Source organism: Pocillopora verrucosa, chromosome 8 (assembly GCF_036669915.1).
Source record: "Pocillopora verrucosa isolate sample1 chromosome 8, ASM3666991v2, whole genome shotgun sequence".
Classification (NCBI taxonomy): domain Eukaryota; kingdom Metazoa; phylum Cnidaria; class Anthozoa; order Scleractinia; family Pocilloporidae; genus Pocillopora; species Pocillopora verrucosa.
Window position 1 is genome coordinate 8,792,722 of NC_089319.1, and position 23,206 is coordinate 8,815,927.

The window sequence follows — 23,206 nt, forward strand, 5'->3', positions numbered from 1 at the left end:
AAGTAGCAGGACCCCACTCGCCACGACAGTGATTGATCCAACGGAGCAGCAGGGCTGATACAGCGGTCGATGAGGTAGAAAACGTAGAAAACTGTAAAAACTCCTAAAAATCTCTCACAACTCTTGTGATTTTGTATTAGTCAGCGTTGAAATACTCCTGAAATAATGTCCAATAGCGATAAAATGTCCTTTGTCTTAGCCGATCAGCAATTACTAATTTTGCCCTCCATGTTTAAGAGGTTGCAACATCAATTTCGAAATTGCTTTCGGCCATTTTCCAGGTTAAAATGATGGAAGTATAAAAAAGAAAAATCGATTGTGGGTCTTGCTTAGGCGCGAGCGTATCATAGGGGACGACAAATCTTTTGAAAGATTATTCCATTTTTTGTTTAATTTGTCTTAATGGCCTCTTTTACGAAACAGCCAATTAGGGAATCCGGGATGAGGCTTCAGTCAGTACCCTTTACACCAATGTTATCGATACTACATTTTAAGGGTAGATGTTTTTGTCTTTCTTTCCCATTTTCCGGAAAATAGCTTTACGGTACGAGCTCCACACAAACAGGGCGTGGGTCCTATAAAATGTAGTGACATGTTCACATTTTACCCTTTATTCAAACACAATGAAACACATGCATGGTTCTAACTTTAAGCCTGCCAAATTTCAATACTAGCGCAAGTTATCTAAGTAAATCAAAATTTAAAGTTTCTTTCGTTTTTCATTTCTACTCTCCAGCGGTGTACTTTGGAGACATTAATCTTTTTGCAGCGGTTTTGGTTGATGCTTTGTGTGTTGGGGCATCTCTGTTTGGCAAGAACCACACAGTTTTCCGCTGATCACGATTTTTATTATAGCACTCGCACCAAGATCCTGCAAGTTTCCAATCGCAACCTTGCCATCCCCAATCTTCAAATGTGTTTGGGTATGCAGTTATCTTAGAGTCACCTGCACCTTCTTTCACTTTCTTGTAATGGACACACGTTGGACCACGGCAGGAGCACCAAATAGGTTTGTAGTGGCAGTCATCGCTATTGTGGCAGCCCTCTTTTGCCAGGGTACACTCGAATTCTGGATACTCCTCGCTGGAGCTACTGGTGTGGTCAAATTTTTGTATGGCAAGTCCAGAGTTACTTATGTATGGACAACCATAATTCAAGAACCCAAGGTAGTAGTACTCAAGGTTTGTGGCTCGGATATTGTTAGGAGATCCATGCTTAAATCGGCTCTGCAGGATGGTCCAGATCGCCATGAAGGTGTGCTGAACAGACGCGGGAAATTCATCTGCCTCATTCATGAGTTGGTCAAGCAATTCAACCGACGTCGCCCCGTTTGCCAGCTTGCTATTTGTTTCCCTTTTTCCACCTTTGACAAAGCGTTTCTCGCTTGTGCTCATACTGCTCGCTTTGGATAACTCACTTTGGCTTACGTTTGAACATGCAGAGACGCCAACCTTTCCAACCTGGGTAGGTCCTGCGACCGAAACGCAAGCTTTTACTTGGAAATCTCTTTCAGTGTAAGCCTTAGTGCTCTCTGCGAATGTCATTTGCTGAAATCTTGATCCACGCTTCACAGATGTTATGGCATGAGAACCGTATTCCTTGAGAAAATTACGATACTCTCTCCATGAGTTTGGTTCCCAGGGATTTTTGATGTTTACGGGCAAGTCCTCGAGGTCATTTAGAAATGTTTTTTTCAAGGTGGAGATGTCCTCACTCAATAGACATTCTTTATCGACGTGGATCTTTTCTGTCAACGCCTGCTTGATTAAAGACATGCCACTCACTTCACTTTGCTGTGAACTTTTGCTCTTTGTTGCTACTGATACCGTCACACCCAACGAGTAGGAGGACTGCAAAGAGGCGCTCAAGCTTGACTGGGTGGCAAGTGACTTATAAAATTCCTTGGTATTTGCGTAATATTCGAAGTGGCTGCTCGAAGACTTCAAAGTTTTCTTCACGAGACATTTGGAGGGGAGCTCCTCAAAGATCCTGTTCTCATGCTCCTGAAAGTCGGCCAATAAGTTGACCTTTCGAAGATCTATCACTCTTCCCAGCGCAGAATTCTCAGCGCTGGTAGCTTCACATGTTTCTTTAAATGTACATAACCCAAGAACGAGAAGCACCAAAGGGACATGCATCGTTCTGCTTTCCGAAGTACAATCTACGGGAAAAAATGTTGCGCAATTACTTTGGAAATTGACCACAGAACAGAACCGAAACGTTTTAACGTGTTTAACATGAGGCGATAAAGGAAATGTTTTAATGAATACATAAAATTTCAGTTAAACCGTTTTTTTCCAGATACGAGAAACAAATAATAAGCTAGTATTTTAATTCGATATTTAAAACTGAGAAACTCAGTTGATTCATCTAGAGATTGCCGTTTAGTTAGACACTTTTAAACTGGGCCATCTATTTTAAACAACATTGGAGGATCTTAGCGCTCTGAGATATTCTTCTTACACATGAATAAGCACGCTGAAGATTGGAGACCAGTCAAAAATGGTTGTTTGTTGTCGTATTTTTTGGACGTATTTGCTTGCTTGTTTAATTAAAGAAACCCCATTTTCCATGTGCAAACCTCGTGGTAGGGCTAGACCTTGAACTTAAGCACTATGCCATCATAATAGCCACAAAGAATGAATGACATAAGAATTAAAACCAATTCAACTCTTACTCTTACTTAACTTTATAATTTTTGAAAGTGAAAGATATGACAGTAAAGGGGGGTCAAATTTCAGTTTACTGACATCAATGAATTGCAACTGGTGATCATTTGCTCTTAACAAGGATCCTTCGGCAGTAACCTGGATTTAATGGTAAGTTAAAGATACAACTTAAAAAGTATGTCAAATTTGTTTATGTTACATGAAAGACGTCCTCTAAACAGGTATTGGATGATTTATAACCTGTGCTAAAAGCTCAACAATCCTCTGTGTTAAGACTGAGGCAGACTCATGAGATAGAAGTATGTTGGATGAAGGCCCTTCCCTATTAAAGACTTAATGATGATCATTCTTACGATAATTGAATAACACAAGGGTATCCAAAACAAAAACACACCCTCACGTGTCAGTTAAGTTGTATTTTAGCAGTATTTGAGCGTCTCGCAAGTTCTTGTTGACGAACCGGTAGTTTCAAAACGATAGCTTTTTCAAAGGTTTATTTTTTAAAGACTGTCTCTAAAATTAAGGGGCTTACGACTCTATATTTCACTCCAAGATTGAAATGACTCGGTCATTTAATGATGCGTGTTTCTTTAAATACCACTTGAAGTAATTTTTGAGCTTTATAATGAAGCACTCTTAAGAGTTTGTTTATCAGTTGTCTTCTTTTTAGTGGCGTATATTATATATTTGCTTCTGTCTATTTTAAAGTTTGCGCGTTTGGTTCAAATTAATTGGCTTGAAGTCAGACATCCCATTTTTAACTGGTGTGAATTCCGGCTGTTAAATTTCCAACTGAATAAGAATGAATTCAAAATATCTTCAAACAGGAAGCCTGTCTGTGAATTTCACCCAAAGAGCCTTTTGAATGATACACGAAACTGTCTACAACACGTCGGTCTGGTCAGTTCTTTAAGTACCAAGATTATCTTTATAGAGGATGCACCCTTAAAAACCGTCAGCATGGAGACCTGGAACGAACGGTTCGTATGTTGACTCTGAACAGACAGGCAGTTCCGAAACCCAACCTTGGAATCTCAAATAGTCCGTTGTGTTGAACCCCATAACCGACCAAGTGACTTTCTTTAACCATATTGCAGGCTTCAATTTTGTAACGCTCAGTGATATATGCCTTTAAGTAGAATATCTATCAGTAGTAACATTGCTAGTATTGCAACTTAGAATGGAACCACTCATCTCTCAGATCTCTCAGTAAAGCAAGATGTTTTTCCTAACCAGCCTTTTGGATTTAAGGTGTACTTTTCAAATCCAAGTTTGTCAAATTTTATGCATATTTACACCACTAATACCTCTGATGTCTTCTACAAAGAAATCATTAACAAGAATTGAACAAAATGCTATAATTTTATCGAAAAAGCTAAAATCAAGACGTTTGAATCCACCTTGTCGTGTTCGTTTTTACCAGTATCCTGTTTACCAGTGGCTAAATGAGAATTGGTACTTTTGCCGGATATTTTAAAGTTCAAAAGCGGAGATTACTTGAAAACTGTAAAGTGTGTTTGATAGGTTAACTTTATGAGTTGTTCTAAACTGCAGGATCAAAGATGAATTCCCAGATGATCTCAAGAGGATTTCCTTTAGTACCTATTCTATCTACGCACCTTATGGTATCAATTCGTTCGACGCTCTCTTTCTCCTCACCTCAATGTGATCTCGATGTGTCGAAGTGGTGAGTTGCGTTTGGCTTTTACAGATTATACTGCTGCTTAATTTAGAAGTCATATTTCATAGGAACGTTTTCATGTAGGCAGTTCATGGTCCTCCATGAGTGAGTTTTGCTGGTAGTCCGCCTACGTCGAGAGTTTCACACAATTACAAAATCCAAAAAACAAAAAAAGAAATGTAATACAAAGGAGTTTGAATCGCTAGCAGCGACGCAACTCAAGAGAACCAGTCGCTTTGATCTCCAATGTTAGAAGAACAAAAAAAGAACAATTATTTAAACGAATATTCGCTGGTTATTCTATAAATTCATGAAAGAACTACCAACACTGCCATTAAGGTTAGATCGGACAACCGTGACTCTTCTATCATGTAATCGTTTGGCAGGTAGCTTGTTAAGGTGAAAAGTTACCTACCCTTTTTCCCTTTCACAGTTGTCTTAGTCTGAGCTCGTGCTAATTGGCCCATCCAGATGATAGCATTTCGATAGCATTAAGCGACTAGGAGTGTTACAAACCCCCCCCCCCCTTGAATGAGATACCAGTCCATCTGAATGCTAACTTCAAGGATTAATTCTTATCAGGCTACCCTGACAATTCGCCTGTATCCATTTATACTCCTAAGTGAAGAGAGGCACTGTGAAAACTAAGCGTGTTGCCCAAGAACAAGCCAGGTCTCGAACCCAGACCCCTCGACCGGCGTATAAACCAATACGCTACCGCGTTCACCTTGAACTGAACTAATAGTCTACTTCTAATCCGCAATGGCTGAATAAACATACAATCAGGCCGCCTGTTCTCTAACCTGTTTCAAAACCACTAAGATTACTACCACCAGGCACGGTCTTATAGGATACTCTAGTTAGTTCTTAAAGTTTCTTTTTTTGTTTTTCTAAAATAGTTGCTTAAACTGAGCGATAAAGAGTTAACTCTTGGAAAAAGTGTCGCCAAAACTTCTACTTGTGCCTAAGACTTAGACTTCGTCTTTGTCTCAGATGAACGGAAATAATGCTTTTCGGAAAACGTTTCTGTGTAGGTTAATTCAACGAAGTTTTTTATTTCACGAAGTAAATTGTGTGTAAGACCAAAACACCACTTTGTTAGCACTTGACTTTAAGTTATCTTTTGTCTTCCTTTTACTTTGTTTTAATTTTCAATTTTGCATAATATATTTGAACTAGTATTTAAAATAAAAAATTACGCGTTTGCAGCAGTTTTCTCCGTTAGTTTTGTTTCACTCGTGAAAGCATAAGTTCATACGGAAATTACCGTTGAAGTCCATCCAGTGCAGCTAAAGTAACTCAGCAATAAATGTACCTTTTATTTGATAAGTTAATTTTTCTCTCTCTCTCTTGATGTGTTGTACTTTAAAGTTTTGTTTGTAAATTTATGTTTTGGTTTCACCGCTTGAATCCGTTTTAACAGAGTCGCCACCAGGGAAGCAGATCAAATAAAGCGCGTGTAAATTTTACTTGCTGAAGGTCCCTTGGAGAGGAGTACATTTTGGCTGTGCGTGAGGAATAGCAAAGACTAGGATCGAATTTTGCATAGGGAGGCTGAATAAATTGACCAATGGAAAGTGCGATTTTATGTGAAATATGGAAAGGATTTGGAGATAATTTTCTATGATATTTGAGGAATTTACTTTGTGTCTAAACAGTTCCATGAACTCACTCAACATTATTGACCTCGTTTTATTCCAACAATGGTAGATTCCTTATTTGAAGAACAGTTTGCAGGGATATTGTTCCTCCACCCCATTCAAATGGGAAGATACTGACCAGCTTTTGAGTTTAACAGGGTAAATTAGTGTTATCAACTGAGTTGATAACATAAATAGGCTTCCGTTTAGGGTTTTAAAGGGTAACTGACGGCTCAATGGTCATTCTTATGGAGTACTGTGTGAAGGCCTCAGGTAGCACGCACAAGGTACTTTGAACGCCTATTTGTGCCTTTTTTCGCTCGATAAACTGTCCTAAGTGTACACTAAGCAAAGTAAATATGGCAGATAGTAGTTAGAGTGAGAGCAGTTCAACTTCGGGGTGTGATCATTCAGATTTTGAAGCCTCGATGAAAGGTGAAAATAATGATAGGGCTTTTAATCCTATTTGTTAAATCAGGCCTTGCGATTTGAGCCACCAGCACGAACCGAAAATAGAGCAGGAGAGTCGGGCGAACATTTTTCTGTTAGAAATCTTAAAAATAGTGTATGTGTCTTGGAAACTTTAAAAATCGACACTCAGATTAGATAGAGGAGTAGTTCTTAGTATAGGGGAGTAGGTCTCTGGGAAACTTTCCTGTCTTGGTACCTTTTGGTGTCTTCCAATACACTATCCTCTGATCTCCAGAATGAGTCGATGTGAAGAGAAACGTTTGTCTTTTAAAGAATAAAGTTTACCTTAATCTAGAGGTCATAACTCATGGAAGTATTTGCATGTAGGCGGCTGATAAAATAAAAGGTGCGATGGTGAAAACAAAACTCCACCAGTTCGTGGTCCTCTATGAGTGAGTTTTGCTAGTAATCCTCCTGATTTGTGTACTTTTCAGTCTTGAAAGTGTTCCAATTGTGGTATTAATTGTCTCTGACCAAGGCATACTTGACTGGCGGAAATTGTGACGTGATGGATCTCACCAGAAAGCGTTAAGTTCCACTAATTTCTCTTATCAAGAATTCGACGAATCGGGAAAATCTAAATGGGTTGATTTGGGCAGGAAGCCGTATTTTAATTTGATGCAACTTGGCAGTAAAATGATAACCTCTTATACAAAACGGTCCACTTAACATTCTGTTAATAATTCAAGTACAGTCTAACCTTTCTATAACGGCCACCTTGACTAGAGGAAAGTGACCATTGTTGGAAAGTGGCCTTTTAGACAGAGGTAATGCGGACAGGAAATTGCTCTTTCCAAAAAAACGCTTTTTTGGCACATGAATCTGTACCATTAGGAAAAATTTTTAAAAACAGAAACAAGAAAGATCAAGCAAAGAAGTATATAACACCGCAAACAATTTGTGAAGTATAAATACACAACATAATTAAGAATTTATACCTTTTAACTAGGAAGCAGAATATGACCCTCTTAAACAAACAATAACTAAAAACGTTTACAAACGAAAGAAGTAATATACAGCGAGTCTTTCAGTCTGTTCTACGTTCACTTTCATTACTGCAGACTACATTGCTTTTCTTTTCCGCTTTTCCATCAATGCTGTCTGCTTGTTGGATTAGTCACCTATTTAGCTACATCATTCGTCCGCGAGTCGAGTTGTAACTGGTCGTTGTAGAAAGGGTGTTTTGGTTCGTGTTACGCGCTTTACACAGGTTTTAGATGCCCAATCATGGTACTTAATCAGACTAAGTGCTGTCGACAAAACTGTTCGTAACTGTACAAATCTCGCTAATGTGCCGTTCAGCGATATCAAATAGAAAACAATAAGACATGTTTTTTGGAGCATTTCTATTTTCATCAGTTACTTCTAGTTCTTCAGTTGACTGAACAAAAAAATTTTTCCAGGAATAATTCATCTCTAAATGAACTTTGTGATGCAGCTATGACATCGGCGAATTTCTTTTCGATATGCTGGCGTTTTACAACCCAATTTTCATCACATGATATTCAAAGGTACTGTTGATACTGTTTTACCTGTATAAAGAAATTTACGATGTTTATGCTTCACCAGTTATTCTTGTTAAACTATTGCATTGTTTACCTATTCCTGTGGTAGTTTAATTATATAGAGTTATCAAGACCTTCTCCTTTGTTATTATGTTATAAGTAACGATTTGCTACTCAGATAATGAGAAGACTTTTAACGGTATAGTCAGCGTTCGTCGCGGCCTGCTTCTCCGCCCAACTTTTGTTGTCAGTTTACAATTACCACTCAAACTTTGTTAAGACATGTAGTTTTAATATCTTTCCTTTTTATGCCGTATATCTCGGTATATCGTTAATAGACGCCCAATTATTTATCAATAAGAAGATAACAAAGGGAAGAAAATAATGATCAACTAAGTGGCTGCGAGCTAATGAACTCGGAAATAAACTGGAAGGGAGGAGGAATGGAAGGAGTGAATTTGCACAAGTAATCGCATGAGCCGAGTAAAAGTTAGAACAAATAAAGTTCCTGTGACACAAAATCTTTTTTTTTTTGTATTTATTTAGCTCATCATATGTACGAGCTAATTTAAACACAAGAAATACTCCAAAACAAATAAGGATCGGTTTTTTTTGGGACGTTAAGCGCTTTTGTTTTGTCTTAAAAGTGTCCCGTAGGAGATCGTGGTCTTGCGACCTGAACAGCATTGTCGGCGTCTGGTAAGACCAATGCGGGAATGATAGTCTCTGCTGCACAAAGTGCCTTCCGCCTGGCTCTCCTATTTCTGCCAGGTTCAGGATCTTCTCCTCACCTGTCTTCTGCAGTTTCTTAAGCAAGTAGCGCCAGCTGCTGAGGTTAGCCACGGTGTCCTCCCAGATCTCTGTATTGATGTCTAGAGCTTTGATGACGCGCTTGCAGACTTATTTATATCTCAGCTGGGGCGACCTTCCGGTCTTTTGCCCGAAGCAAGTTGACGATAGAAGATATCTTGGGATCTGTCCATCTCTCATACGGCGCTCATGACCAATCCAGCGCAGTCTACGTTGTCTGAGCAGCGCGTACATTGTGGGGAGGCTGGCACGGGCAAGAACCTGAACATTGGGCGCTTTGTCCCTCTAGCTCTTGCTTGGCATAGGTTGTCCAGGGTTTCACTTCCTTTCAGGAGGGTGCTGACTATGCACACGTTATACACTACTATCTTAGCTGGAGTGGTCAGCTTGGGGTTCTCCCAAACTTGAATGATCAGTTGTCCTAGGGTTCTTGCGGCCTTGCCGATGGGTTTGTTGATTTCAGCATCTAAGGACATGTTTTCGCTGATGGTGGAACCAAGGTAAGTGAACTGTTGAACCACTTCAAGTTTGTAGTTGTTGATGGTGATGACAGGTGATGTGTTCACGTCTTGGCCTAGCACGTTGGTCTTCTTCAGGCTGATGGTTAGTCCAAAGTCTTTGCAGGCCTGATAGAATCTGTCCATCAGACACTGTAGATCTTGTTCAGTATGTGAGGTGACTGCTGCGTCATCGGCAAAGAGCATGTCTCTGATGATGGTCACACACACCTTAGTGTTTGCTCTGAGTCTTGTGATGTTGTATAGTCTGCCGTCTGATCTTCTGTGCATGTGCACACCATCGATTGAATTCCTAAAAGTATGTTTCAGAAGGAGGGAGAAGAGGATGCTAAAGAGAGTTGGAGCGAGGACGCAGCCTTGCTTCACGCCGCTTATGATTAGATGGTTGCCTTCATACCATCATGAAAAGATCTGATCATGCTGTGAAGCTTCGGAGGACATCCGAGCTTTAGGAGGATGTTGAAGAGCCTATTCCCGCTTACCAGGTAAAAGGCCTCGATCAGATCCATGAAGGCAGTGTAGAGGGGCTTTTGCTGTTCCCTGCACTTCTACTATAGCTGGCGGAGGGGCAAAATCATGTCCACTGTAGAACGTTCTGCTCGAAAGCCATATTGGGACTCTGGGTAGACGCGTCCTCCAGCTGTTAAGGATGTACTAACAGGAATCTGGCACACAGTTTGCCCACGATGCTCAAGAGGTAGATGCCTCTGAAGTTGTTGCAGTCGCTCCTTTCGCCTGGTGGATGGAACACCACCTTCACTCCAACACTGGCAAAGGGTTTCGTGTAGAGGCTGCAAAAGGGTGGTGTTGCAGTGCCTGATCAGGTCTGGGGGATGCCATCATTCCCAGGAGCTTTGGCGCAGGTTAAGCTCTCGATAGCCTTGCCGAGTTCTTCCAGTATTGGTATAGCATCCAACTCCTCCATGGTGGGCAGAGGCTCTATGGCGTCTAGTGCTGAGATGAGAAGAACGTTCTCTCTGGAGTAGAGCTCTGAGAAGTGCTCCCCCCATCTCTCCATCTGCTTGGCTATGTCGGTGATCACTGTGCGGTGCCTGCAGACAGAGCATCTTTAAGAGGCTTTGTGAATTCCTCAAGCTTCTCTGAATGTTGCATCTTAGTCTTATCATATATTCCCTACATGTTTGGAGCGATGTAATTTCTTTGGTGGCAGTTTGATCTTGCAGCATTCTTGTGAACGGTTGGAGTCACAATCAGGGCTGTGGTATGAGCGAGTGAGAAGAATATGCTTGAGGCTTGTACGTCTAACAATGAGCATGTCGAGCAGGTGCCAATGCTTGGATCAAGGGTGGCGCCATGACACTCTGTGTTGTGGCTTCATCTGGAAATAGGAATTGGTCAAACAGCGGCCATGATAAGAGCAAAGCTCTGACAGGTGCTGCCCGTTCTCGTTTATCTTGCAAACTCCAAAGGAACCCAAGCTGGAAGACTAAGGGTCGTGGTCTGCACTTACTCTGGCGTTAAAGTCGCTAAGGAGGAAAAGGTGATTGCTATTGTGGATGTTTTTGATGGCGTCGTTCAGGTTGGTGTAGAACTCGTCTCTTGCCTCAGGTCAGGTGGCGCTGATAAGTGTTCCTAGTCCTGCAAGTATAGAGGCGGAGAGGCAGCAGGCATTCTTATCCCTTGTCGCCTGATTCAACCATCTTCAGCAAGGTTCTCCTGACTGCGAACCCTACTCCGTGGTCTATATTAGAGGGCTATGTCTATGCCTTCAATCTCGGTAGCTCGTCATTGATGACAACTGTCTGAAGGTCATCAAGTCCGGTTGTCATGGTACAGACGTTCCAAATCCCATGCCAGTTTAAGAGCTGGTCTCTTCTTGTTGATTGTCCTTTGTGATAAATAAGTTTTGTTGCCTGGTAAGGAAGTTACGATCTGCTTGTTGGTATAACTTAAACCTCATTCACCCAAAGAGGAAGGCAGACCATGGCGGGACAGCACCTAACTGGCTAAGCGCTGCTCAGCTTGAGGTGCGAAGATCTCTCCCACCGTCGGAAGCAACCCCTGGCACTTCACTCTACGCCAATCGAGTATTGTAACTTACAACCAGTAGACTGCTGCTTCCCAAGTCGCAGGACCCCTCTCTCCACGACACTGATTGATCCAACGGAGCAGCGGGGCCGATACAGCGGGTGATGACGTAGAAAACGCACAAAACTGTGAAAACTCTTACAAATCTCTTACAACTATTGTGATTTTGTATTGTTCAGCATTGTGATATTCTTGAAATAACGTCTGATAGCGATAAAATGCCCTCTGTCTTAGTCTATCAGCGTTTAGTACTTTTGCCCTCTATGTTTAAGGAGTTGAGACATCAACTCGCAAATAGCTTTTGGCCATTATCCGGGCTAAAATGATCTAAGTAAAGAAAGTAAAATCCATTCTGTGTCTTGCTTAGGCTCGAGCGTATCACAGGAGACGACAAATCTTTTGAAAGATTATTCTATTTTTCATTTATTTTGCCTTTATGGCCTCTTTCATGAAACAGCCAAGTAGGCAAACCTGGATGAGACTTCAGTCCATACCGATTTACATTAATCTTAATCGATACTACATTTTAAGAGTAGCTCTTTCTGTCTCTCTTTCCCATTCTCCGGAAAATAGCTTGTCGGTACGAGCTCTACACAAACAGGGCGTGGATGCCAACAAATGTAGTGACATGTACACACTTAATCCTTTATTCAAACACAATCAGACACATGCATAGTTCTAACTTTAAGCGTGCCAAATTTCAATAATAACGTAAGCTATCTAACCGCGTCAGAATTTAAAGTTTCTCTCATTTTTCTCTTCTATTTTCCAGCGGTGTATTTCGGAGACATTAATCTTATGACCTTTTTGCAGTGGTTTTGTTTGATGCTTTCTGGGTAGCGACATCTCTGTTTGGCAAGGACCACACAGGTTTCTGCTGATCACGATTTTCATTACATGAAAATATTATTATATATTATATATTATTACTATATATTACACATTATTATATATATTACACAGGAAATGTTTTCATGAGTACATACAATTCCAGTTAAACCCTATTTTTGTTAGATAAACTCAGTTAAGTCATCTAGATATTGCTGTTTAGTGAGACACATTTAAACTGAGCGATCTATTTTGAAAAACATTGGAGGATCTTAGAGCTCTGCCACGTTCTTCTTACACATGAATAAGCGTATCACACGCTGAAGATTGGGGACCATTCAAAAATGGTTGTTTGTTATTGTATTTTTTTTGGAGGTATTTGCTTGCTTGTTTGATCAAAAAACCCCATTTTCCATATGCAAACTTCGTGGTTGGGCTAGACCTTGAACTTAAGCACTATGCCATCATAATAGCCACAGAGAATGAGACATATACGAATTAAAACCAATTCAACTCTTACTCTTACTTAACTTTATTATTTTTGAAGGTGAAAGATACGACAGTAAAGGGGGGTGAAATTACAGTTACTGATACCGATGAATTGCAAGTAGTGAGATATCGGTGATCATTTGCCCGTAACAAGGATCATTCGGCAGTGACTTGGAATTAGTGGCAAGTTAAAGATACAACTTAAAAGGTATGTCACATTTGTTTATGTTACATGAAAGACGTCCTATAAATAGGTATTGAATGACTTGTAGTACGTTTCAACCTGTGCTTATCTACTCGAAAAGCTCAACAACACTCTCAGCTAAGATTGAGGGAGACTCAGCAGATAGAAGTGTGTTGGGCAAAGGCCCTTCCCTATTAAAAACCAAATGATGATCGTTCTTATAATAATTGAATTATTGCAAGAGCATCCAAGCAAAAACATCCCCTAACATGTCAGTTAAGTTGTATTGTAGCATTACTTGAACGTCTCGCAAGTTCTTGTCGACGAACTGGTAGTTTCAAAAGGACAGTCTTTTAAAGGTTTAAATTTTTAAAGACTGTCTCAAAAATGAAGGCTTTATATTTCACTCTAAGCTTTGAATGATTCTGTAATTTAATGACGAATGTTTCTTTACATACCACTTGAAGTAATTTTTGAGCTGTGTAAAGAAGCACTCTTTCGAGTTTATTTATCATTTGTCTTCCTTCCCGTGGCGTGTATTGTATATTTGCTTTTGTCTATTTTAAAGTTTGTGCGTTTGGTTCAAATTCGGTGGCTTGAAGTCAAACATCCCATTTTTAACTAGTGTGAATTCCGGCTTTTAAGTTTCCAACTGAATAAAAATGAATTCGGAATATCTTTAAACAGGAAGCCTGTTTGTGAATTTCCTCCCAAAGAACCTTTTTGAATAGTAAACGAAACTGTTAACAACACGTCAGTCTGGTCAGTTCTTTAAGTACCAAGATTATCTTTATAGAGGATGCACCCTTAAAAATCGTCAGCATTGAGACCTGGAACGAACAGTTCGTATGTTGAGATTTTGTACTTTTGCCGAACATTATAAAGTTCAAAAGAGGAGAATACTTGAAAACTTTTAAGTGTGTTTCTTAGATTAACTTTATGACTTGTTCTAAATTGTAGGATCAAAGATGAATTCCCAGGTGATCTCAAGAGGATTTCCTTTTGTACCTTTACTATCTACGCACCTTTTGGTATCGATTCGTCCAACACGCTCTTTCTCCTGACCTCTATGTGATCTCGATGTGTCAAAGTGGTGAGTTGCATATGGCTTTTTCAGAATATAATGTTGCTTAATTTAGAAGTCATATCTCATAGGAACATATTCAGGTGGGCAGTTCATGTAGGCAGTTCATGGTCCTCCATGAGTGAGTTTTGCTGGTAGTCCGCCTACGTAGTCCACTCTTCGGTATTCAAGCTGTCCAAAATGTGGTATTAATTCATATCTGACAAAAGCAAACGTAAGTGGCCAAATTAATAATTAAACGACTGCAGTAAAAGGAAACTTCTTTTTGTCAAACGGTCGACTTGACCCGTGGCATCCTGATGAATCCGTCACAGAAGGCGAAAAAAATTTACAGAAAGAAACAAGATATATCTTGGTAGGTAGTGTAGACAGTGCGAGCGATTTGTGGTTTACAAATACGTAACATAATTAAAAATTTATGAAACAGAGAAGAAAAGAAATGTTCCAGTTATAAAAAAGAGAAAAAAGTTTACAAACGAAAATATTAATTAATAGTGATTCTCAGTTTGTTCTTCGTTAACTTTCAGTATTGTAGACTAAGATGGTATCCTCTTTAGTTAAAATAGGTTGGGAAGTGTTTTTCTGCTTGAGGGAGAAGTTGTTGCCTATTTTGTTTAGTCGCTCATCCACGAGTGATTTACTAGTCGTTGAAGAAAGGGTCTTTTCGTCATCTGATACACACTTTACATAAGTTTCATATTTCTAATCGTGGTATTTAATTGGACTAGGTGCCGTCTAACAAAGCGTTCGCAACTGTACAATTCCCAGCCATGAGGCAATTAGCGATTACAAACACCAAACATTAAAACATGTTTTAAAGAGTGTATTTATTTTTTGCAATTTTATATCAGTTAAGTTTTACAAAATTGTGTTCCCCCTAGCAATGATTATTTCGACACTCATTTTGCGACGCAGCAATGACACTGTAATGTTACTGTTTTTTCTCGATATGATGGCGTTTTACAACTCAATTTTTATCACACAATATTGACAGGTAGTGCTAGTACTGTACTACCTGTTCACAAAGCACAAAAGAACCGGGAATATTGCCACTTTCCCTCGCTTGAATGATACCTATATGTGGACAAGAATCGATCTAACATCACTGCTGAGATAGGTAGCCCGGAGAACTGATAAGAAGCGTTTTAAAAGAGTGTATTTTGAAGCTAAGTTTTCTTTGTGGGACTTGGTAATGTCTTCTTCTTCTTGGTAAATCAAGTGCCTCGTTGATGCTATTTTTAAGAGTTTCGCAGAGTCACAAAATCCAAAAACAAAAAGAGATATGTAATATAAAGGAGTTTGAGTCGCTAACAGTGACGCAACTCAAGAGAACCAGTCGCTTTGATCTCCACTGTTAGAAGAAAGGAAAAAAAATGATTTAAACAAATACTTGCTGGTTATTCTAGAAATTCATGAAAGCACTACCAGTACGGCCACTAGGGGTTAGAAAGATTGTTACCGTACAATATTACATATATCGGACAACCGAAACTCTTGTGTCATGTAATCGTTTGGCAGGTAGCTTGCTAAGGTTAAAAGTTACGTACCCCCTTCCCTTTTCACAGTTGTTTTAGTCTGTAATCGAGTTGAGCGGCATTAAGCGACTAGGAGCGTTACTACTCCCCCCCCCCCCTCTTTGAATGAGATACCAGTCCATCTGAATGCTAACTTAAAGGATTAATTCTTATTAGGTTTCCCTGACAATTCGCCTGTATCCATTTATACTCCTTGGTGAGGAGAGGCATTGTGAAAACTAAGTGTTTTGCCCAAGACCAGGCCAGGTCTCGACCCCAGACCCCTCGACCGGCGTATTAACCAATAGACTACCGCGTTTACCCTGAACTAAACTAATAATCTGTTTTTAATCCGTAATAGCTGAATGAGCATATACTTAGGCCGCCTGTTCTTTGCACTGTTTCAAAACCGCCACGATTAGTACCACCAGGCACAGTCTTATAGGATACTCTGATTGGCTCTTAATGTTTTTTGTTTGTTTGTTTGTTTGTTTTTCTAAAATTGTCGCGTAAACTGAGCCATTAAGAGCCAACCCTCAAAATTTCGACTTGTACCCAAGAATTGGACATTATTCAATTGAAATTTCCTCCACTGATTTGTCCATGTCTCAGATGAACAGAAATAGTGCATTTCGGAAAACATTTCTACGCAGTTTAGTGGTATTTCACGACATGAAGTGTGCAACACTACGGGTGTAATTTGTGTGTAAGATCCAGACACCACTTTGTAAGCAAATTATTCTACGTTCTCCGTTGTTTTTCTTTTACCTTTTTGTAATTTTCCAATTTCGCATGATGTATTTGTATTATTACTTTAATTTAAAAACTGATCGTTTGTGGTAGTTTTTTCAGTTAGTTTTGTTTCACTCGTGAAAGCATAAGTTCATTCGTAAATCACAGTTGACGTCGCGTCCAGTGCAGCTAAAGTAACCCAACAACAAATGTAACTGTTATTCGATAAGTTAATTTTTCTCTTTCCCTTGATGTGCTGTATTTTAAAGTTTTGTTTGTAAATTTATGTTTTGGTTTCACCGCATGAATAATTAACCGTTTAACAGAGTCGCCACCAGGGAAGCAGATCAAATAGGGCGCGTGTAAATTTTACCTGCTAGAATCTCCTTTGAGAAGAGCCCATTTTGACTGTGTGTATGGGATAGCAAAGATCAGGATCGAGTTTTGCGTAGGGAGGCTGAATAAATTGACTAATGGAAAATGTGATTTGATGTCACATGACAACTGCCTCTCAAATTCAGACCGACACCTAAATATGGAGAGGGTTTGGAGATAATTTTTCATATATTCGAGGATTTTACATTGTGTTTAAACAGTTCCATGAACTCACTCAACATCATTGACTTCGCTTTATTCCATCCGTGGTACATTCATTATTAGAAGAACAGTTTGCGGTGATATTGTTCCTCCACCCCATTCGCATGGGAAGATGCTGACCAGCTTTATAATATAAGTATAGTATAGAGTGTATATGGTAATTCAGTATTGTCAACTGAGTTGATAGCTTAAATTGGCCACCGTTTAGAGTCTTAAAGCTCACGTTTCGAGCGTTGGCCCTTCGTTACAGTGATCGCTCTGACGAAGGGCTAACGCTCGAGAAGTAAACTTTAAAACTCTTAGCGGTGGCCAATTTACGTTATCAACTTATTTTATAGCACAAAATTACCCTTCAGAAACTTACCCCTTTCATAGGCTCTTGAGTGTGTCTAGTACAGTGACTCGTCTTACCTTGGTGGATACTCGTTTTTGTTCGTAACGCTTTTTCCAGTAGCCCGTTTGGTCAATCTTAATCGATACTACTGACGTTTTAGTAGTAGTTTCGGCATACACTGGCTCTGTCCTTCTCTCCTTTTCTCCGAAAAATAGCTTTCCTGCCCGTGGTACACAAACAGCACGTGGATACGATCAAATATTATAACAAGTTCACGTTTAATTCTTAATTCAAACTAATTGAGACACATGCACTATTTACCAGGTTTAAGTGAGAACAATTTCAATTATTACATAAGTTATCTCAGTTCTCCAAAACTTAAATATTCTTTCTTTTTCATTTTCCTTTCCTACCGGTGTACTTTGGAGAGCTTAATCTTTTGCCTTTTTTATGTGCGCCCTGGGTTTGTGCCTTTTGTGTAGCAGCATCTCTGTTTGGCAAGGACCACACAGTTCCGCTGATCAAGATTTTCATTCTTGCAAGTGCAGCTAGCCCCCCAAAATTTCCAGTCGCAACCATGCCATCCCCAATCGTCAAATATGTTTCACAGGACAAAATTTCAAGAATCCGTAAACGGAAACGTGGCAGAAACATGTTAAACCGTTCTGGAAACACGACGGATAACCAGTGTTTCCGTTACCGGTTTCGTGACGTTTTCTCGCGTTTCCGTTGCTGCGTATACAACGGACCGGACCACTTTTTGTGCATGTTAAACATAACGGAAATATGGAGTTGCATGTTTCCACCACGTTTCAGAAATACGGAAACATGTGATTTCGTCCTGTGTTTGGGTATGCGGTCTCTTTAGTGTCACCTGTATCCTGTGTCACCGACTTGTAATGGACAAATGTTGGACCACGACGGGAGCACCAAAGAAACAAAAAAACATTAAGAACCAACCAGAGTATCCTATAAGACCGTGCCTGGTGGTAGTAATCTTGGTGGTTTTGAAACAGTGTAAGGAACAGGCGGCCTAAGTATATGCTCATTCAGCTATTACGGATTGAAAGTAGATTATTAGTCCAGTTCAGGGTATTCGCGGTAGTCTATTGGTTAATACTCCGGTCGAGGGGTCTGGGTTCGAGACCTGGTCTGGTCTTGGGCAAAACACTTAGTTTTCACAGTGCCTCTCCTCACCCAGGAGTATAAATGGATACAGGCGAATTTTCAAGGAAGCCTAATGAAAATTAATGCTCAAAGGTAGCCCTCAGACTGACTGGTATCTCAATCAGGGTGGGGGAAGAGTGGGTAGTAACACAAACTGAGAATCACTGTTAATTAATTTTTTCGTTTGTAAACTTTTTTCTCTTTTTTATAATTGGAACATTTCTTTTCTTTCCTGTTTCACTGATAAATTTTTAAATATGTTAAACCATAAGTCGCCTGCACTGACTACAATACCTGCCAAGATATATCTTGTTTCTTTCTGTAAATTTTTTTCGCCTTCTGAGACGGATTCATCAGGATGCCACAGGTCAAGTCGACCGTTTGACAAAAAGAAGTTTCTCTTTATTGCAGTCGTTTAATTATTAATTTGGCCACTTACGTTTGCTTTTGTCAGATATGAATTAGTACCACATTTTGGACAGCTTGAATACCGAAGAGTGGACGACGTAGGCGGACTACCAGCAAAACTCACTCATGGAGGACCATGAACTGCCCACCTGAAAATGTTCCTATGAGATATGACTTCTAAATTAAGCAGCAGTATAATCTGTAAAAGCCAAACGCAACTCACCACTTCGACTCATCGAGATCACATAGAGGTCAGGAGAAAGAGTGCGTTGAACGAATTGATACCATAAGGTGCGTAGATAGAATAGATACTAAAGGAAATCCTCTTGAGATCATCTGGAAATTCATCTTTGATCCTGCAATTTAGAACAACTCATAAAGTTAATCTATCAAACACACTTTACAGTTTTCAAGTATTCTCCTCTTTTGAACTTTAACATATTCGGCAAAAGTACCAAATCTCATTTAGCCACTTGTAAACAGGATACTGGTAAAAACGAACACGAGGAGGTGGATTCAAACGTCTTGATTTTTGTTTCTTCGGTAAAATTATAGCATTTTGTTCAATTCTTCTTAAAGATTTCTTTGTAGAAGACATCAAGGGTATTAGTGGTGTAAATATGCATAAAATTTGAAAAATTCGGATTTGAAAAGTACATCTCAAATCCAAAAGGCTGGGTAGGAAAAACATCTTGCTTTACTGAGAGATCTGAGTGGTTCCATTCTAAGTTGCAATACTAGCAATGTTACTACTGATGGATATTCTACTTAAGGGCATATAATACTGAGCATCGTAACAAAATTGAAGCCCGCAATATGGTTAAAGAAAGTCACTTGGTCGGTTATGAGGTTCAAAACCAACGGACGATTGAGATTCCAAGGTTGGGTTTCGGAACTGCCTGTCCGTTCAGAGTCAACATACGAAGTGTTCGTTCCAGGTCTCAATGTTGTTCTTCGTACTTAAAGAACTGACCAGATTGACGTGTTGTAAACAGCTTCGTTTACTATCAAAAGTCTCTTTGGGTGAAATTCACAAACAGGCTTCCTGTTTAAAGATATTTCGAATTCATTCTTATTCAATTGGAAATTTAAAAACCGGAATTCACACCAGTTAAAAATGGGATGTTTGACTTCACACCACTGAATTTGAACCAAACGCGCAAACTTTAAAATAGACAAAAGCAAATATATAATACATGCCACTAAAAAGAAGGCAACTCATAAACAAACTCGAAAGAGTGCTTAATTTTAAAGCTCAAGAATTTCTTCAAGTGGTATTTAAAGAAACATGCGTCATTAAATGACCGAATCATTTAAATCCTGCAGTGAAATATAGAGTCGTAGCCCCCTTAATTTTAGAGACAGTCTTTAAAAAGTTAAACCTTTAAAAGACTATCGTTTTAAAACTACCGGTTCGTCGACAAGAACTCGCGAGACGTTCAAATACTGCTAAAATACAACTTAACTGACACTTGAGGGTGTGTTTTTGTTTTGGATACCCTTGCGTTAATTCAATTATTGTAAGAATGATCATCATTTAGTCTTTAATAGAGAAGGGCCTTTATCCAACATACTTCTATCTAATGAGTCTGCATCAGTCTTAGCACAGAGAATTGTTGAGCTTTTCGCACAGGTTGAAACTCATAACAAGTCACTCAATACCTGTTTAGAGGACGTCTTTCATGTAACATAAACAAATTTGACATACCTTTTAAGCTATATCTTTAACTTGCCACTAATTCAGGGTTACTGCGGAAGGATTCTTCTTACGGGCAAATGATCACCGATATCTCTCTAGTTGCAATTCATTGATGTCAGTAAACTGCAATTTGACCCCCCTTTACTGTTATATCTTTCACTTTCAAAAATAATAAAGTTAAGTAAGAGTAAGAGTTGAATTGGTTTTAATTCGTATATCATTCACTATTTGTGGCTATTATGATGGCATAGTGCTTAAGTTCAAGGTCTAGCCCTATCACAAAGTTTGCTTATGGAAAATTGGGGTTTCTTTAATCAAACAAGCAAGCAAATACGTCCAAAAATACAACAACAGACAACCATTTTTTAGTGGTCCTCAATCTTCAGCGTGTGATATGCCTATTCATGTGTAAGAAGAATATCCTCCAATGTTGATCAAAATAGATAGGCCAGTTTAAAAGTATCTCACTAAATAGCAATATCTAGATGACTTAACTGAGTTTCTCAGCTTAAAATATCGAATTAAAATGCTAGCTTATTGTTTGTTTCTCATATCTGTCATCATAAAAAAGGTTTAACCGGAATTTTATGTATTCATTAAAACATTTCTTTTATCGCCTCATGTCAAACACGTTCAAACGTTTCGGTCCCGTTCTGGAGCCAATTTCCCAAATAATTGCGCAATATTTTTTCCCGTAGATTGTACTTCGGAAAGCAGAATGATGCATGTCCCTTTGGTGCTTCTCGTTCTTGGGTTATTTGCATTTAAAGAAACATGTGAAGCTACCGGCGCTGAGAATCCTGCGCTGGGAAGAGTGATAGATCTTCGAAAGGTCAACTTATTGGCCGACTTTCAGGAGCATGAGAACAGGATCTTTGAGGAGCTTCCCTCCAAATGTCTCGTGAAGAAAACTTTGAAGTCTTCGAGCAGCCACTTCGAATATTACGCAAATACCAAGGAATTTTATAAGTCACTTGCTACCCAGTCAAGCTTGAGCGCTTCTTTGCAGTCCTCCTACTCGTTGGGTGTTACGGTATCAGTAGCAACAAAGAGCAAAAGTTCACAGCAAAGTGAAGTGAGTGGCATGTCTTTAATCAAGCAGGCGTTAACAGAAAAGATCCACGTCGATAAAGAATGTTTAACGAGTGACGACATCTCCACCTTCAAAAGAACATTTCTAAATGACCTCGAGGACTTGCCCGTAAACATCGAAAATCCCTGGGAACCAAACTCATGGAGAGAGTATCGGAATTTTCTCAAGGAATACGGTTCTCATGTCATAACATCTGTGAAGCGCGGATCAAGATTTCAGCAAATGACATTCGCAGAGAGCTCTAAGGCTTACACTGAAAGAGATTTCCAAGTAAAAGCTTGCGTTTCGGTGGCAGGACCTACCCAGGTTGGAAAGGTTGGCGTCTCTGCATGTTCAAACGTAAGCCAAAGTGAGATATCCAAAGCGAGCCAGATGAGCACAAGCGAGAAACGCTTCGTTATAGGTGGAAAAAGGGAAACAAATAGCAAGCTGGCAAACGGGGCGACGTCGGTTGAACTGCTTGGCCAACTCATGGATGAGGCAGATGAATTTCCCGCGTCTGTCCAGCACACCTTCATGGCGATCTGGACCATCCTGCAGAGCCGATTTAAACAGGGATCTCCTAACAATATCCGAGCCACAAACCTTGAGTTCTACTACCTTGGGTTCTTGAATTATGGTTGTCCATACATAAGTAGCTCTGGACTTGCCATCCAAAAATTTGACCACACCAGTAGCTCCAGCAAGGAGTATCCAGAATTCGAGTGTACCCTGGCAAAAGAGGGCTGCCACAATAGCGATGACTGCCACTACAAACCCATTTGGTGCTCCTGCCGTGGTCCAACGTGTGTCCATTACAAGAAAGTGAAAGAAGGTGCAGGTGACTCTAAGTTAACTGCATACCCAAACACATTTGAAGATTGGGGATGGCAAGGTTGCGGTTGGAAAGTTGCAGGATCTTGGTGCGAGTGCTATAATAAAAATCGTGGTCAGCGGAAAACTGTGTGGTCCTTGCCAAACAGAGATGCCCCAACACACAAAGCATCAACCAAAACCGCTGCAAAAAAGGCAGAAGATTGATGTCTCCAAAGTACACCGCTGTAAAGAAGAAATGACAAACGAAAGAAACTTTAAATTTTGACGTACTTAGGTAACTTGCGTTAGTATTTAAATTTGGCAGGCTTAAAGTTAGAACCATGCATGTGTCTCATTGTGTTTGAATAAAAGGTAAAATGTGAACATGTCACTACATTTGATAACGCCTACGCCCTGTTTGTGTAGAGCTCGTACAGAAAAGCTCTTTTTTCGGAAAATGGGAGAGAAAGACAAAAACATCTACCCTTATCATGTAGTATCGATAAGATTGGTGTCAAGAGTATTGACTGAAGTCTCATCCAGGATTGTCTAATTGGCTGTTTCGTAAAAGAGGCCATTAAGACAAAATAGATGAAAATAGAATACTCTTTCAAAAGATTTGTCGGCTCCTATTATACGCTCGAGCCTAAGCAAGACCCACAATCGATTTTTCTTTTTTTTAACTTCCATCCTTTTAACCTGGAAAATGGCTGAAAGCAATTTCGAAATTGATGTTGCAACCCCTTAAACATGGAGGGAAAAATTAATAATTGCTGATCGGCTTAGACAAAGGACATTTTATCGCCATTGGACATTATTTCAGGAGTATTTTAACGCTGACTTATGCAAAATCACAAGAGTTGTGAGAGATTTTTTAGGAGTTTTTACAGTTTTCTACGTTTTCTATCTCATTAACCGCTGTATCGGCCTTGCTGCTCC

At 39.7% G+C, this 23,206-nt stretch overlaps 2 protein-coding genes across 2 annotated transcripts; one reads left to right on the top strand and one right to left on the bottom strand.

Annotated features, from left to right (window-relative positions):
- Positions 1–610: 610 nt before the first annotated feature.
- LOC131779005 (DELTA-thalatoxin-Avl2a-like) lies at positions 611–13,931 on the bottom strand. Its single transcript, XM_059095517.2, has 2 exons — positions 13,870–13,931; positions 611–2,161 (listed from the first exon to the last, which is right to left on the bottom strand). Exon 2 carries the CDS (start codon positions 2,136–2,138, stop codon positions 726–728), a length of 1,413 nt encoding a protein of 470 aa, XP_058951500.2. The 5' UTR covers positions 2,139–2,161; positions 13,870–13,931; the 3' UTR covers positions 611–725.
- Positions 13,932–18,894: 4,963 nt separating this feature from the next.
- On the top strand, positions 18,895–22,633 carry LOC131778975 (DELTA-thalatoxin-Avl2a-like). Its single transcript, XM_059095468.2, has 2 exons — positions 18,895–18,971; positions 21,078–22,633. The coding sequence occupies exon 2, from the start codon at positions 21,098–21,100 to the stop codon at positions 22,490–22,492; it is 1,395 nt and encodes a 464-aa protein (XP_058951451.2). The 5' UTR covers positions 18,895–18,971; positions 21,078–21,097; the 3' UTR covers positions 22,493–22,633.
- The last annotated feature ends 573 nt before the right edge of the window (positions 22,634–23,206 follow it).